The 17,810-nt window shown below is 43.5% G+C and overlaps 1 protein-coding gene across 5 annotated transcripts in view; it reads left to right on the top strand.

The window, feature by feature from the left end:
* Positions 1 to 17,810, top strand: part of Klf12 (KLF transcription factor 12) — a 605,156-nt gene that overhangs the window by 560,655 nt on the left and 26,691 nt on the right. For all 5 annotated transcript variants that reach the window (XM_060391529.1, XM_060391528.1, XM_060391527.1 and 2 more), the window contains one exon: positions 5,500 to 5,657. In XM_060391529.1, coding sequence (XP_060247512.1) covers positions 5,500 to 5,657 — 158 coding nt within the window. The remainder of the gene's footprint in view (positions 1 to 5,499; positions 5,658 to 17,810) is intronic.

Below are 17,810 nucleotides of genomic sequence, written 5' to 3'. Positions count from 1 at the left end.
GAGCAGAAAATTTAAGTGATAGATGTTATTCTCTTGCCTTGGTGATGTGCTTCATTGCTTTTTGACATCTTGTCGAATGCTGCTTTGTAATGCCCATTGCATCTTCTCCTGACGTATAAAGTAATGGGCAGCACTGAGCTCCAGGGTCAGTCGCTTGAGTCCACATGCTGACGTGGCCTTGACTGTAACTCCGGATATCTGGGCCTTTCCTGTGGGAGAGGAGATGCTACTTGCTGTGCTCCTCAGGGTGGCCTTGAGAATCACAGAGAAGAACCTAACGCACACAAAGCATTCTGGGAATATACACTGTCATCGGTGTCCTCGGCAATGCTACTCTGTGTGTGTGTGTGTGTGTGTGTGTGTGTGTGTGTGTGTGTGCACATGTGTGTATGCGTGTATGTATGTTTGCTGAAATACTGTCGATGCCAGAATTTTCCAATATTTGAATACTGTCGATTCCAGTTTTCATGTTTTGATATGTGTGACTTCTTAGCCTTGAAAGGATGTCCTGGCCTTTTATTCTGTTTTGTTTCCTTTCTTCCTTCTTTGCTTTCTAGCTTTCACTCCTTTAGGAGCTCCAGTTTCAATAGAGGGCATCTCATCACACCGAGGTCACCCGTGACAAAAGGTCATTTTTTACCAGCTTAATTGATTACAGTTAACCCTGTTTTTTTTAAATGGCAGCTATGAACTGCCTTCTGTTTAAATGGAGCTGTTTCTGGATGTGACTTTCCTAGCCTCTCTGGATTTAATTCTAATTTAACTTGCCGCTTCAAGCCTTATTGTGCCACTGCTGAAGCCATGATTTGTTTATTTGTTCTCTCAGGATCTAAAAATTACTACAGGGGCCTTGGAAGCTCCTCAGGCATGTATCAACTGCCCTGAGCCGGCTGGCCTTCTGGAAAATAGAGGGCAGATGAAGTTACTGGTTTAAATTTTATCTATTATCTATCTATCTACCTACCTATCTATTTATCTGTCTATCACTGTTATTGATGATAACGGTGGTGGTATGGAATATGTATAATGGGGTTCATTCATATGCCACAGCACATATTAGGAAGTCAGAAGACAACTTTGTGGAGTTGATTCTCTCCTTCAACCTTTAAGTTTGTTCCAAGGATTGAACTTAGGTCTCTATGATTGCACAACATCTGTCTTTGCCCACTGGGCATCTGGCCAGCTGCAGCCACTGCCCTTCTGATGGATTTAGCACATCAGAACTTAAAAACACAGCGCCAACAGCCTTATCTCGGCAATTCTGAACATACAGAACATATTACTAATATCGTTGAAATGAGCTCGTGCCTGCAGTGTAGCTCTCGCTCACACATTTACGTTCTTTTACAAGTCCAATCTGTGAGGCACCAAGTCAGCTTGGATCCTCGGTGCCATCTCACCAGAGGGCACATTGCTCTGAAGGCATGGTCATGAAGGGTAGAGCAGAAACACTCAGAGGATATTGACAGCCTTTGAGTGCTCGTGAGAAGCCCCGTCGTGAGACCCCATGGGGAAAGGCTTCTGGGGCAGCATCGCTCATGCTCCCCTTCCTACTTACCCGGATGCCTGCAAGAGAGGATGTTTTCCACTCAGCAGCCGCCTACACAGGCATCACTGTGGACACGCCATGTTTTAGAACGCCAGGCTCCTGAACTGCGGCAAATACAGTGACCTTTACATGCATGTGTTTTGTGGGTCGTTAACCCTGAATCCCTGAAATCCAGTCCCATTTAAAATATGAGGCTTGAGGGGAAAAAAGGGGGGTGCAGAGGAGTGAGAACGGAGTGTCTATCCTCTGAAGACTCAAGAATCTAACAATCAGAGGAGGAATAATTATTCAACACAAAATTATAAGTGAAATGATGCAGAATACCTTCCTTATGACATATTTCTTAAATACCCATAACATCCAAGGCTGTAAAAAAGTAAAATTACTAGGTACCAGTACCTTGACAGCGTGGTACTGAACTTGGTCATGGAACTGGCCCAGCTAATTCCCTGTTATAATCCACCTCCAATGCCTGCCAGCTAGGTTACACCCTGGCTTCCGGGCAACAGCGGTCCTACATAGCACTGGGTTGGCCTAGGTTCTTGCTGTGTTTTGTTTTGTTTTGTTTTTTAAGGTCTTCTTTATGCTTGGCCCTCTTGGACCACAATCCCTCTACCTTCCTGCAGAGAGAGCCAGTAGGTAGCTCTGAAAGGGTCAGCTCAAAGGGTACTTCCTCTCCCTCAGCTGACAAAGCCTGTGCTCTTGAAAACAGGCCAGTAAGGACAAAGGGAGCCATCCAACACTCAGAACCAGCCTTACAACATTCCACTTCTCACGCACGCACCTTTGAAAGGCACTTTACATTTTATTTTTGTTGTACAGATTCCTTTACATGGCAGTTCTTCATAACATTTAAAAATATTATGCATCAGAATGGAGAAAACCAGAGACTAACGGCTGAGTGGAAAGGATGTCCACTTAATACGCCTTTTTCCCTGATTAAAGTCAAAACTCCATAAAGCGGTTTCTTCCAGCTTTACAGCCTCTGCTTGTCTTCTGTGCCTGCCACACAGGTAACTGGTGTGGATTCTGTCACAGACATGTTTCACTGGCCCCTTAAAGAACATTTCTAAGCTGGGCTGGTTTCAGACTTATTCTTACTTCTCATCGTATACACAAATTCTTAGCAAGATAACTGGCTAAAGTCAACCACAGGCAAAAGCTGTGTCTGGCTCTGTGTGGGATGACATTAAAATTCTATATGTTAATGTGTAGGAAATATTTTACAGAACTGTGTCCTCATTATAGACCTTAAATTTTAACTTAATGGAAACAAACACTACCATTGTCTCAATTTGTGAAAGATGTCAAACAACACACAACACTATAGAGGACTTGCTTTTATAATGCTCCTAGAGCCAAATTCTATATTTATTTTCCTGGTCACATACTTAAGAAATGAATGGCTTTCACCGTATCGCAGCACACACAGTCTTTCTTGTTCACAGGAATCCCACTAAGTGCTGGAATCACTTCGAGGACGGACTGAAGCTGTTCTTTCATGTTGTTTTGACTCTTTTCACAATAGACTCCTGTCCCAGCAACTGAATCAATGGCGTGGAAAACCACAAAGCCACGCTGATTGATAACGAAGGCTTTAAAAAGTGGCCTTGCCAGAAGCACAGCCTGTGTTCTTTTACTCTAGTGTACATCTCGAATCAAACTGTTTGAGGCTTGATAAACAGAATTTATTTTTGATCTTAACTACTCTGAAGCTTTGGCTCACTAATCTGCTATTTGTAGACAAGAAAATATACTTCAAAAAATAAACATGAGCATGCTAGAAGGAGACGTTGGAAAACAGTTGGCTGGAGTCATGGAATAGTTTGGTATCAGAAACAGTCGGTGCCTGTTTGTCACTAAAGAGATGCAGTTTTAAAATACAAGGATGAATGTTTGTTGGACCTCTGTTATAATTCATAATTGAGGGGTCAGCAGACTATGACCTGTGGGTAGTTATACTATTTTATTTTTGTAAATAGAACTTTATTTGGAACTGTGCACCTTTGCTATCATATGGTCTATAGCTGCTTTCACGGTAGACTTTTAGAATTTATTAATTACAGTATAAGACTTCATGATCCTTCACTTTGAAATAAAAGAGTCTCGATCTAATCCTTTGCAGAAAAAGTTAACCAATCCTTTCTCAAAGTTAAAATAGCCATTGTAAAAATTGCAATTACTTTATGTGCTACGAAAAAGAAAAACAATGCCAGCTACCTGTAATGATCCATAACAAAATTGTGTCATTGGCATAGCATTACTGTTGACGTTTTAAAAACCCACAGTCATATTATAAATTTCTATCATTGCAGATCTGTACATATAACAGCGTATTTAAACATATATGACATGAAAGTAGGTATGAAGCTGTGTAGGGGAACAGAGGGCACTAACAGGAGGAGGGTGACTCTTGAGAGAGGAGGTGGGTACAGAGGAGATGTTCTGGCCATCCAGCATGTAAAGGAGACCTATGTAACACAGTGCCATGGACCGTGGATACATAACAGTTTTAATTGGAAAGATCTAAAGGAAACTGACAGCGGCTTTTCCCAGGAAGGAGAAGAAAGGATCAAGACGATGGTACAAGAACATAGGGGCATCTTTAGCTTTGTGCTCAGCTTTTAAAAGGGCTGATTTGTTTATCAAAGTGCTCGCTCTCTCTCTCTCTCTCTCTCTGCATTTACTCTGCGCAAGGGGTGATGTCTGTGTATAAGTGTGCATGCCTGTGCCATGGCATGATCATGGAGGAAACATACATGAGTAGGTTCACAAGTACTTGTGTACTAAACACCTTTACCTGCCAAGCTGTCTCACTTCTCCGATTCGCCACCCCCCCAAATAATATTAATTTTGATGTTGAAAAATAAGTAGAATAAGTAACTATGAACACATAAAGACATCTCAAAACAAAAACATCAAACCGGGGTGGGGGGTGGACAAAATGTCGGTCATGGTAAATGTGTCTTGTAGCAACAAGGGTGATTGTCTCTTTATTGTATTTCATTATGTTTGTTGGAGAACTTCATGGGTCTCTAATACAAAGATGACTCATGTTCTTTCTGTCTCAATCAAAAGAGATTAAGGTTTGAAAAAGGTACATATAAATGAATTACCTGACATTACAAACTAATCCTGTTTTTCTACTGGGCATTAAAATGAAACAACACACAAGTCTGGGCCAAACTTTGTAGTTAAAGTCTTATTTCTTTTTTTCTCATAATAGTAGTACAGCTAATCTTTAAAGACAATGCACTCTATTCCTCACCACAAGAAAACACCAAGTAGGAAAAGTTAAATATCAAATGCATCCCTCTGCACAGAAATTGCTGGGCATGAGTCACCATGTTGATGTGCTGGTGCCAATTCTTTCGCCCTGACCTCAGTTGTTTTGAGATGTGCACTGGGATTTTGCATGGTCGTTTAATGCCACATGCAGCTCAGATGCCCCTCTTACTAAATATGTTTGTGCTGACGCTGTCTAGAGCAGGGCTTCCTAAAACATTCTCTAGAAAAACTATTTAGACATGCAGGACTGAGATGTTAATTTAGTACTGACAAGAGAGATTTGCTTGGTTTTAGTTTAGGTTTGCTGCATTAGATTGGCTTGGCAGGTTTGGGGCTTTAGAAACAGGTCTTATTATGTAGACCAGGCTGGCCTCCAGCTCTGGCTCCTCCTGCCTCAGCTGCTTGAATGCTGAGATTATATGCTGGTGTCTCTGTGGCTAGCTTGTTGTAAGCATTGTTTCTCTTTCCCTGGAACTCTCTAACCAAGAATAGCCATGCTGCTATCTTTAGCCGTTGAGAAACATCCAAGAGACGAGAGCAGTGTGTACTGGTCATGGACTCCTGAGGCTGCGGAGCCGAGACCACGCCCTCAGCCTGCTGGGGTCCCAGGGGAAGGGGAAGGGCTGTGCTTCTCACCATGTCCCTCCACCCTTCTTTTTCAGTTCAATCTCACCATTTAGCATTGAGAGCACAAGACGCCAGAGACGATCAGAATCCCCGGACTCCAGGAAGAGGCGCATCCACAGATGTGACTTCGAAGGGTGCAACAAAGTCTACACAAAAAGTTCTCACCTGAAGGCACATCGGAGAACACACACAGGTACAGCTCCCAGGGGCGTCTCTTTGGTGGGCAGGAGGAGCGGGAAATGAGAACAGCTCGTCCTGGGCTCATTAGTGCATGGCGGCGTTCTGAACACGTTGACTTGACTTCATGCCTTCTGTCTTGCCTACACTTTTTAAACGCTGAGAACAAAATGGGCTGATCAACCTAGCCACTTAGTAATTATGTCATTCATAAGGTTTAAAAATATTCACTGGGTACCTCAAACAGGGAGCTGAACAAAATTCCTCCTTTCTCTTCCCTAAGGCTTACATCTCACCTGCTGCCCCCTAAGGTCATGTGTGGTCTGTTTTCAATACTCTTCCTCTTTGTTGTTGTTTTGTTTTTTGACACACAGTTTCTCTATATAGCTCTGGCTCGAACTCATTCTGTAGACCAGGCTGACCTTGAATTCAGGGAGATCTGACTGCCTCTACTTCCTGAGTGGTTAGACTGAAGGTGTGTGCCACCATGGCTGAGCAATACTCTTTCTCTTAAGTAGGAGAGAAAAAAACTAAAAACTCAAAATTTATATACGTAAAGCAGGACTGATGGTATTTTTAAAAGGAGTGCCATAAAATCCTCTTTGGTTTTTCTTAGAAGTTGTTGTCACAGAGGGAAGGAATTTTTAGTACTTACAGAGAAAAGAAATTGATACTACAGGCAATTCACCATTTTGTCACAATTTCAGCTATCCATCCTTTCATGCATGTATGCCCACCCATCTAGAAAGCACTGTCATTATTAGCCACTGGTCCCATCTTTCTTTGTGCTGTGTGGCCCTAAGCTGGCATGCCCTGGGTTCCTTCTGAGTACCCTCAATGGGAGCTACTGGCAAGGAATGAAGGATGGGAGAAGGACCCACTACCATCTGCTTTCCGTAGACAAGGGACCGGTGCCAGTGACACTCAAAGAGGCAAATGACACAGGGAAATAGTCATTCATAGACTTCCCTGCTGAAACAGGTCACAAAGAAGCAAGTCCTGTCAAGTGCCCATCGCTGACACAGACCTGACTCCAGCATGATTCTCTCACGGGAAACTTCATGTGTAAACAGATTCCTGTGTAGCTGTGTAAAAAGTATTCTCCATCTTAGCAAAATCATCACACAAGGCAAGCCACTTCCCAGATCAAATTGTAAAATTACTTAAACTGGCCCTCTTCGCCATTTTTTTTTTTTAGCCCACATTACTCCATCTGTTTGAAAAGGCAGGGACTGGAAGCATTCACCATGCCTGCTATCTACAGGGTCTGAAAATGGGCATAAAGTGCTGTGAGTTCACGAGTTTAACCGGAGTCAATCTGCTCTCGCACCCCTGAGCATATCTTGTCACGTCAGTTATTATTATAGCTCCCAGGGTTCCCAGCTGAGTAAGACTGTTGGTGACCCCAGCCAGCCCCTCCCCAGCAGCCCGCACAGAACCTTCTGGTACTGGGAGATCTAGCCTGCAGGAAGTAAGTGTTCTGTCAGTACCACCTCGCTTTCTTCAAGCCCCGTGGCCAGAACCTATGACATTTAGCAGTGGCGTGTTACCATCAAGTACTGGTGGCAATAGCTTTTATTGTTTTTTTGGGGGAGGGGGCATGAATCTCTGGGACACCCCTGATCAACAACTAAAGGAGAAGTATCCCATAGCTAGAATTGAACTTTTGGCAGCCTGTGACTTCTGGGAGAAACATCATTTCCTGTGGAGGGTAACGCCTATTAAACAGAGGGAATGGCAGTAGCCTGTGCTGTGGTAGGGGTCTCCTGCCTGTGCTCCTGGCCAGTAGCCCCTGCCTGGCACTGGGGTCTTCGTTAGCTAGTCTAGAGTGGCTCCTGGTTGCTTCTCAGTGCTTCTCCTCTGCTTCCGGGCCCTTCCCCCTTTCTACTTAACTCTGTGTTGCTTCCTCAACTTTGACTGCAAACTCCGTCAAGCGAAGTTCTCCTCTGTTTCTTAGGCACTCCTTTTAGTTTTATGGTTTATTGATTTACTGCCATTCTGGGAACTGAACCCACAGCATTGCACATGCTACCAAGGGATGGACCACTGAGGTCCATTCACAGCCCCTTGGACTGTTTTTAAATCACACTCCTAATCATTAAGGCAAAGAAATGAGCAAAAAGGCAGGAAAGGCCACAAGTATCTTCCATTAGCAGATCGTGAACAGAAATCATAGCAGGAAGTGTGTTCCAGCCATAATAGTCACTGATTGTTATTGGGCAATTTCTCTATACACACACACACACACACACACACACACACACACACACACACACCGAGAGAGAGAAAGAGAGAGAAATTGTCTTCAGTGAATCATCACGTATGTTGAGCTGTTCCTCTTCTCCTCGAGCTTTGTGGAATACATATGAGCCCCATTTTCACACAGACACACCCCTATTCTGTTAATCCAAGTGACACATAGCAAAAGAGAGGAGGGTGTTTAATCAGGTATGATTAAAGGACTTATTTCCCCAGCACTATTGGATTTCATCTTACAGGTTTTAACATATACTATGGGAGTAGAAGAGACGTCATTTGTTCACCATAATTCAAAGCAACAAAAACATTGACTTCTGGAGCTGATTTAATGGAGCTTGAGTTATTACTAAGATGACCTCACAGACTTTGAAGGTCGCAGTGCCCCGGTCCGTCATAACACAGTGTGTTTTCTAATTTGAGGGAGCCCTTGCCTGTCACTCTCACATGGCCAAGTCCCAGCTTTAGTGTTTTCTCCACGCTTGTACATCCTTCTTCTCGATCGGTCCACAAAGCGACCTGGTAGCTGCAGCTGTCAAGAACGTTTTCTCGTACAAGCACTGTTGCCCCAACACTGGGTGTCCCACCTCTCCTTATAGACTACCAATGACAGCTTCTTTGTCAGCAAGACACTGGGTGGACTCTGGAGGGAGAGCCTGTTCCCTTGCAGTGGGCATGCATCTCTCATGGTGGCGTTTGGGGTTTCCAGGTGGATGGTAATTCCTCGAATGATCACACTTGGAGGTCAGGAGATCGATCAGGCTCCCACTCAGACACTCCCAGTTTTGACAGCCATGGCTTTCTAGTCGCATACTAACTGTCTTTACAAAGTCTGTGTTCCTTGTGTGCCCAGGGAGGAGACATTTATCAAAGTCTCTTAGTGTATACAAAATACGTTTAAATCTCCTGGAAGTTAACTCTGTCGGGTCATCTAAATCAAGGGATTTCACCAGCTAGAGCTAGTGTCGAAGCTAGCTTCTGTCGAAGATAGAAATGGATTTCCTTCAGACCTAGACTTGTGATGTTGGAGCTGTCCCTGGAATGATGATTCCCTCGGGACTAGTGTTGAGGCACCATCTGGTAACACAGGACAAACTTGCTGCAATATTTTCAGTCAGTATTTGTATTTTTCCAGAGTAGAAAATAAATATCAAAAGCCACTGTTTTTTATTTCATTGTCTTGTGTTGAATATCAACACACTGAAGGAATCTGAATGCCCCTCCAGCCATCTCTCCTTCATCTTCTCCATCTTTACCCGTTAATTGATGGGCCGATTGAACATGACAAATGCAAAGAAAATGCCCTGAGTTATAACCCTAGAGACCTTCTTCTGCCAGGCTCTTCTTTTAAATAGCTAGCTGTGTCACCTCCAGTCTCTTATCAAAACATCCTTCCGAAATTCTTGCTCAGACCCCAAAATGTAACAAACCCGCCCATCCCCTTAGCAGGGACTTAGTTGCAGCCAGCCCTCTGCATCCAAAAGCGTCTGTATCCGAAGCATCCAACTGACCTGGGAGTGTACTCAACATCTGTGGGCTTTTTCTCGTGGGCACTCCCTCAGCAGTATGTAAGACAGCTTTGGGAAGCATTTGCATTGTATCATGTATTGTACATCACCAGACCTTATCTGGAGTGTACAAGGAGATCTGTGGAGGTTAGATGTAAATCTTTCACTGGTTTCTATCATACACCTTGAGCGTGTGTGTGTGTGTGTGTGTGTGTGTGTGTGTGTGTGTTCCCTACAGGGAAAGGGGATGGGGCAAGAAGCTGTTTTCTGAAACTAAGGGATCCCTCTAGTCTGTGCAGGCATACCGTCTTGAACTGATAGTCAAGTGACATTATTTTCAGAAAAAAAAAAAGAATAAAATTTGATTAACTTGTTGTAACTAGTATCAAGGGATCCCAGGCTAACTTATAATTTATAATTACACACAAGATTTCATAACCGAGTGAGTAAAATGTAATCAACACTCGTTCTATAGAAATGCAGGCTGGCTCACATGCTTTCAATAAACATCCTCTTAGCCTTACCTTTGCTTCAGGCATGTGAGTAAGATCCTTATGTGTGACCAATAATACTTAATGTGGAGTTTGGGATTATAACAGATGACTTATGAAATCCCAGCACGCTATGGGAGGGGAGCGAGCTGCAATGAGAAACTTTCTTCCAGAGAGACACAGTAACTACCCTGTTAATGCTTTAACTTTCTGCACTTTATTGGTGTCTGATCAGTTGAGTATTTCCTTAGGACTTAAAATGTAAACATTTATAGGGATACAGAAAAAAAAAGATCTTTTGTAGACATTAGCGACAAACACACAGTTGAAGAGGAGCTTGGGAGTTCACATGTAAGTTAAAAATAATAAACTGTGTTTGTTATTGTGCCGATTATGTAATAGCACGGGTATGTGGGCAAGCACTTTGAAATGCTGTCACTGTAGCAACACCTGTTGAGGCTACATTGTTAAAGGAATGTTACAATGGAGAAAATGTAGCTAGAGCCACATCACAGTTTTGCCAGCAGGCCTATTGTTCATATCCTGTAGTGGGCATTGGGTGTATCTTCCATACAATGTGTGTGCATATATGTAAATGAAAATGAAGAAGATTTAAGTTAATGGTTTCGGATTTGAATAATGAATAACTACTGTTGATTATCTTCATTTAAAGATAGTACATGGCATATTAAATTATCCCCAGTGTGCATCTTATTTAATTTTTTTAATTATTTTTTATATTAGTTATAGCTTATTCACTTCGTATCCCAGCTGTAGCCCCCTCCCTCAACCCCTCCCAATTCCACTCTTCCTCCCTCATCTTCTTCTATGCCCCTCTCCAAGTCTATGGATGGGGAGGTCCTCCTTCCCTTTTCTCTGACCCTAGCTTATCCAATCTCATCCAAACTGGCTGCATTGTCCTCCTCTGTGGCCTGGCAAGGCTGCTCCCCCGTCCAGGGGAGGCAGTCAAAGAGCTAAACTCAGTGTGCCCTTTAAAAGATAACATGGCGTCATTTAGAATGCTCACTGTGGTCTAAAGCATTGCTTCTCAAAGGGTCACGAACCCTTTGGGAGCTGAGCTAACTTCCCACACACCCAAGACCATTGGCTAACACAGATATTTACAATACGGTTCACAACAGTAGCAAAATTGCATTTCTGAAGTAGCAAGGAAAATAATTTTCTGGTTGGGGCTCAGCACATCGTGAGGAACTGTATGAAAGGGTCGCAGCCTCAGGAAGGTTCATTTCTACAGTGCTGTGCTGTAACACACAGGTGCCACTAGTCATACAACCACTAGATGGCGCACGAGACTCAGATGTTACAGCTTGTCTAGGTGGGAAACTTGATTGCCCTCCTGCTGTGTGTGACATACTAAAAGGAACTGTGGCTGTGGGTGTTCCACAGAACATTTCAGTTTAGTGATGAATGAAAGGCAGAGTTCAATTTCAAACCAGGTCTGTCAAAGGAATTTCAACGTATAAATCTTTTTGTCTTTTAAATGAGTTTAAGGATTTGAAATATCTCATGGTATTGTGCCTCTACCACAAATCTGGGGCTTGATAAGCCAGTCTATTTATTCTCATTATTGTTTAATGATCATTAAAATTTATATGAAAAGTAGAAGCTGAGATAGATACACTTCTCATGTGTAAAATAACTCATATCAGAATTTGGGGCGTCGGACGTTTAGTTACGGATGCTTGAAAATGTTAAGCAGCGATGATCTAACAGTCTATAAAATCTGTTCTTTACGTTTACAAATAGAGGAAACCGCACACTAATTAATAACGCCCCCAGCGAAAGGGGCATGGCTGCACCTGGACCGTTGGGTATTTATAGGTCACAGGTGCTGGCTCACTTGAAGTCCACGTACACAGCCGCTCTCACTCCCACACACGGCGGCCCTGAGTGGCTGCGGGTCCCTCAGAGCCTCGCCCTTCCCAGGTCTTACAGCAAGTCGTGCATTTCTGTCTTCTAAATTGACATCTCTAATTTTTATTTGATTGGATTGGGTTGGATGAGAGTCTCAGGTGGCCGGGGGAGATTCTGTGTCAGCTGCAGGTCTGGCACGTGGGTCCACCTTCAGAAATGGACAGTGCTACTGTCCTGGTATTTGTGTCTTTAAGGCCTGGTACACTGAACTCCATTTTTGGGACCTCCACCCTGCTCCCCCACCCCCACACATGTGCGCCTTCTCAACTATAAGAGGATATGCGAACTAGTGATGATGGGAAGGTATTGTCTGAGAACTGATGTTTTCAGGGTAGAACCTGGTGTGTACCCGGTAAGTCCTTTCCAGAGAGCCCATGAGTGTGAGCTGCTCGGTTGTCTTGGTCTGTTTTCTGCACTATCATAGACTAGGCAACTTTAAAAGACATGGAGTTGATGGTGTTTTATGGGCCTGGTTCAAGGCTGCATGACTATGTCAAATAGTGGCCTTCTTGATGTTGAAGTCGTGAGGTGGCTGGCACAGGACAGGGCACAGGAGTGTGGGAGGGGCTTAGCCACACTGGCTTTTATAGCACCCCCACTTTACACACCACACACCACTTACCAAGTCCCAGGCATGATCGATCCTTTAGTCACCTGATGAAGCTGTCAAGCCTTCCTGTCCCCTAATGCCTCATGGTGGGATTGCATTTCAACACAAATGTGGATTTTTTTTTTCTTTTGGTTGTTTGTGGTGTAGGTCAGGGTATAAATAATACTCAAACTACAACAGAGTGTGCCGAGACATTAAAAAAATGAAATACGAAATTTGAAGTGAAGAAACAAAGGTTTGCATCTATCTTTTGTCCATAACTGGTAAGCTTGAAGCAGCCACCTAAGGTGCGGGAATCTCAGATTTTCTTTTCTAGCTTTATACCCAGATGCACTAAGTCTCATGAAGTATGTATGACTCAGTACATCAGCTTTATAATCCAGTACAATACAGTGATAACACATCACAGGCATTCGGCAATTACTTGCTGAAGTAGGTCCAGCTCTGCATGTCATTGTGAGCATATGGCTGTAATTAAATGACTTTACTTGGGACACTAATAGATATAATATGTGTAGGTTTCAGTTGTTTGGGAGTGGAGCTAATCATTATTTAGTGAGCTCGGTGTGTTGTCATTATAGTGAATAAAAAGCTGCTTATATCCTTACTGAGATAGTTCAGTTTTCCACTTGAAAAGGTCCCTGTTGGTAGGCTGAATTCAACAAATATTGGCTGAGCATTTTCTGCATCCCTGTAGATTGAAGGGCAGAAAGAGTGATAGTCCATTTTTGAAGAGCTTACCCATGGCAGAGTAGATAACTCACAAGGTAACCGTGAAAGAGCAAGCATGCAGTCATGCAGCCGTGAGGCATCCCATTCCTCAGCTGGAATAGTGCACAGCTCTCCACAGGAGCCTGGCTACGTGCAGCTCATTCTGATATTCTCCTCCAACCTGCAACGGCCTGCCTACTTGACTCCTTTCTTCCTACTTGTTCAGCCAATGCCTTCTATTCCTTTTCCAAAATGCCTCAGTGCCTCCTGGCTTGTTAAGGTCTTTGACCCCCAATTGCTCCCCGAACAAGTGGGCAATCCATTCTCCAGGGCCCTCCAGTATGTGTTACCTGATATCATCCAGATATGATGGTGGAAAGGAATGTTGTGTGGGAAAAACTGAGGCAACCGGAACAGTCATGGCAGCTGATCAGATGGGAGGATGAAGGAGAGCAAGGCTGAGGCAGGTGATCCAGTGTGTGTGTGTAGTGTGCTTGCACACATGGAGATCTCACAGGGAGGGTGCTGATGCTTCTCTGTCCTAGAAAATCAAGCACAGCTACGCAAGTGTGTTAGACATTTTCATCAGCTATGGAAACCAGGAAAGGAGCCAGGATATAACACCCAGCCGGGGTCAAGTATTGAGAAAGCAGTACAGTTGGAGTTGAGGCCCTGGCTGCTCTAGGGTCTGTGCTCTTGTCATTCCACCCAGTCTCTGGCAAGCTCACAAACCTGCCAGGCTGATCTCCTCACTGGGGCCACCACCCCATGCTTGCCTGGATGGCAGCACATCCTGCTTAGCATTAGCTCCTGGGTGCTTTAAAGTGGCAAGATGGCAAGAGAGGTAACTTCTGGTGTGTGTTTGAGGCTTTTCAGGGATGAGTGGCCCATCTCCCCACTCTACAGAGATTGTACTTGTTAGAAAACCAGTGAGAAGACATGGACCAGGAGCAATAGTCACTAAATAAAACCAGACAGGCAGCTCTTGAGTGCTTGCTTGCTCGGCAAACAACTCCTTGCATGCTAATGAATGAGATGTAAAAATGAAGACAAGAGGTTCTAAATCTGGTTGGTGAGACAGCTGAATCGGCAAATATCTCCTATGGGTAGGAAAATAGCAAAGGGAGAAGATAATTTGTCTCTTCAAGTAGCCATGGTGGCACAGAGGGAGTATCAGTGACCAGCCTGATGGCCATCTGCCTTTGCAAACAAGAACTTCCTGTTGCCACCCAAAAGGAAGAAACCTCTGCCTCTATTTTCAATCTAGATTTATACTGATATGCTTAGAAAATGTTACAAATATTGTACTGTCTTCACTAAAGGGAAGGTTGTTCTCATGACCCATCAAAAGTTAATGTCTAAAAAAAAACGATTGTGCCTGAGATCCGTGGTCATCAGAATGCCCATACTTGTACAGGTTTGATTGAACTTTATACTAAAGGCTGTATCTGACTTAATTGCTGTTTTTAAAGCTGATCTTTTACATGCACTTAAAAGACTTGTAAAAACCACCTGCCAATGGATGTCTTTGTTTAATAATACATTGCAAAGTGAATTTTGCTTCTGAATTTTATTTATGTGCACACACACATCATCAAGTTAAAATTACTGTGAGATATTTATGGACATCCTTTCATTTTGAGCTCAGTTTTATCTTCACATTTATCAAAATGATGTGAAGAAAAGAAGGTGGGTGAGCTATCCCCAGCCTTTGTATCTATCTCCTCATGGTCTACCTGAGAATTAAACATTTTGATTATTAATCACCTGATCCTGAATGGTAGGAGTACTTGTTACTAAAATAGATTTTTTTGTGATCTTTCATAGAATCATTAAATAGTACTTATTACAAGGGTAATAAAGAACTGTGTTTTGGTGGGATATGTATTCATCATTAAGGAATTTGTGAAGGGTTTGTGATATTCATTTCAATTAGCTCTTTATAGCTGAGAACAAGCTTATTCCCATAAAGATTCAAATAATGTTCACCTGAGTAAGAACGTGCATGGCCAGGCAGCTAGGGACAAAGCTCAGTCAGGAAAGTGCTCATTGCACATGCAAGAGGCCTCAGAATCCACATAGGAGACAAGTGCAGCAGCAGGCATGGTCAGCACTGGGCAGACAGAAACTGGAGGATTCCTATGGCCTCCTGTGAGCTGGCCCAGCCGAATCTGTGAGCTCCAAGTTCAGGGAGTGACTGTCTCAAACAATAAGGTGGCAATGGGGATGGAAAGGTGGTCAGGTGGTTAAGAGTATTTAATGCTCTTGCAGAGGATCTGGTCTTGGTTCTCAGCGCCTACAAGGCAGCTCACAACTGTCTCTGACTCTAGTGCCAGGGGATACTTTCCTCCTGCACTCATGGAGTACACATAAACTCACACGGGCACACACACACAAGTACATATAAACATAACAAATAAAAATTCTTAAAATTAAGGTGGAGAACAATTGAGGAAAATACTTCAAACAATATATTCACACGCCAAAATAGATTACGTTTTGTTAACTCTTGCATGTTGTGGGCTTTATGTCTGTGTTATAGTAGTTTCGCTCAATTAATTGTTAGCACAGAGCTCTGCATTAGGCCCAGGGGATACAGGATGAGGAGACGCCAAACACGTTCAGCATCACAGCGTTCAGTTCAGTGACCAGGCAAGACAGCCTTCCGCCATAGCACAGAGTGAGAAGAGTCTTAACACAACCATGCTTCGCCCACTGTGGGGTGGGAAGACCTGTGCAGATGAGAAGATAAAATCATGAAAAATCATGGGAAATATTTATGAGGCAGGCAAAAGAAGAAACCGAAGGAAATGTAATGAAGGTGTGCCAAGATGTGATGATCTTTCAGAAAGACGCCATGCACAGAATCTAGCATTATAGAGCATGCATGTAAACTGAGCACTCCAGGAGTCAGTGGCAAGAGGAAAACCAGGTCAAAGCCAGCCTGAGTTCATGATGAGACCGTATTAAAAAAAAAAAAAAAATCTCCAAGTTGATGTGGAGATCCAGGATAACAAAGCAGTCCTGAATAATAAAAGCCTTGCTGGAGGCATCAACATCCTGATTTCAAGTCATACTGCAGAACATGGTAATAAAACAGTATGATGCTGGCAAATAAACAGATACATTAATCGAGCAAATAAAACTGATAACCCCAATGTACGTCCAGCCAGCCGATTTTTGACAAAGACAAAAATACACCTTGGAGAAAAGAGCATCTTCAACAAGTGGTGCTGGCCAAACCGGATAGGTACATGCAGAAGAATAATTCTAGATCCTTACCTCTCACCCTGCCCAAAACTGACTTCTGATGGATAAAGGACCTCAACATAAAACCTGTTACCCTTTACTATAAAAATCTGAATCAAGTAATGACCCTAGCTGCAGCTGCTGTACCAGATGTTGGGGCCCTTACTTGAGCAGATTAACACATCTCCTGGTACATAGTATGCAGCTATTGATGTAGCAAATGCCTTCTTTTCAGAACCTGTCCATACGAGCCACTAGAAGCGATTTGCTTTTAGTTGGGAAGGCCAGCCATATAACTCAAGGATATATTAACTTTCCAGCCCTCTATCATAACTTAGTTTATAACTCACTTGATCTCTCTCTTCCACAAAATATCATATTGGTCCAGTATGTTGTTGACATTATGCTGATTGAACCTAATGGACACCAGGTAGACACCACTTTAGACTTGTTGGGCACACACACACATCAGAGGATGGGAAATAAATCCAACCAAATCCCAGCGGCTTCTCTCTCAGTGGAATGCTTAGCCAGCCAGTACTATGGGCCATGTCGAGATACTCCTTTTATGGTGAAGGCTGAGTTATTGCACCTGGCCTCTCCCTCTACCAAGAAAGAAGCCCAACAGTTACTGAGCCTACTTCAATTCTGGAGACAGCACTTCCTCACTTGGGTGTGTTACTCTGGCCCATACACCAAGTGACTCGGATATCTGCTGGCTTTGAGTGGGACCTTAGGGGGAAGGCTCCTCAGCAGGTTCAGGCTGCTGTGCCGGCTGCTGTACCACTTGGACCATATGATCCTGCAGACCCAGTGGTACCTGAAGTATCACTGGCAGGTAGGGATGCTGTTTGAAGTGTTTGGCAGGCTCCTGTAGACGAATCACAGAAGAGACCTTTGGCCTACAGAGAGACAGCTCTTGGCCTACTGTCCGGCCTTAGCAGAAACTGAATAGGCAATAGGCCAACCTAAGCTTCCCAGCATGAGGTAAGTATTTTCTGACCCACCAAATCATAAAGGAAGATGTTTATAGCAGCAGTCCATTATCAAAGAGAACTGGTATATACGTGATCAGGCCGATCAGGTCCTAAAAACACAAGCAAATTACATGAATGCCTGTGGTTTCTGCTCCTACTGCAATGTCATCTACAGCCATGCATGTACCTATAGCCTCATGTGTCCTATGATCAGGTGACTGAGGAAGAAAAGACTGGGGCTTTGTTTACCGATGGTTCTGCTGGCATCAGCCAGAAGTAGACAGCTACAACTTTACAATTACTTTCTGGGTACAACCCAAAAAGACACCAACAAAGGGCAATTTTCACAGTGGACAGAAATACACATGCTCCTACATTTTGTTTGGAATGAGGAATGGCCAGATGTGTTCTTGTTCACTGACTCATGGGCTG

Source organism: Meriones unguiculatus, chromosome 9, assembly GCF_030254825.1.
Source record: "Meriones unguiculatus strain TT.TT164.6M chromosome 9, Bangor_MerUng_6.1, whole genome shotgun sequence".
Lineage (NCBI taxonomy): Eukaryota > Metazoa > Chordata > Mammalia > Rodentia > Muridae > Meriones > Meriones unguiculatus.
The sequence above is the reverse complement of the archived record's forward strand: the minus strand, read 5'-3'. Positions and strand labels throughout refer to the sequence as shown.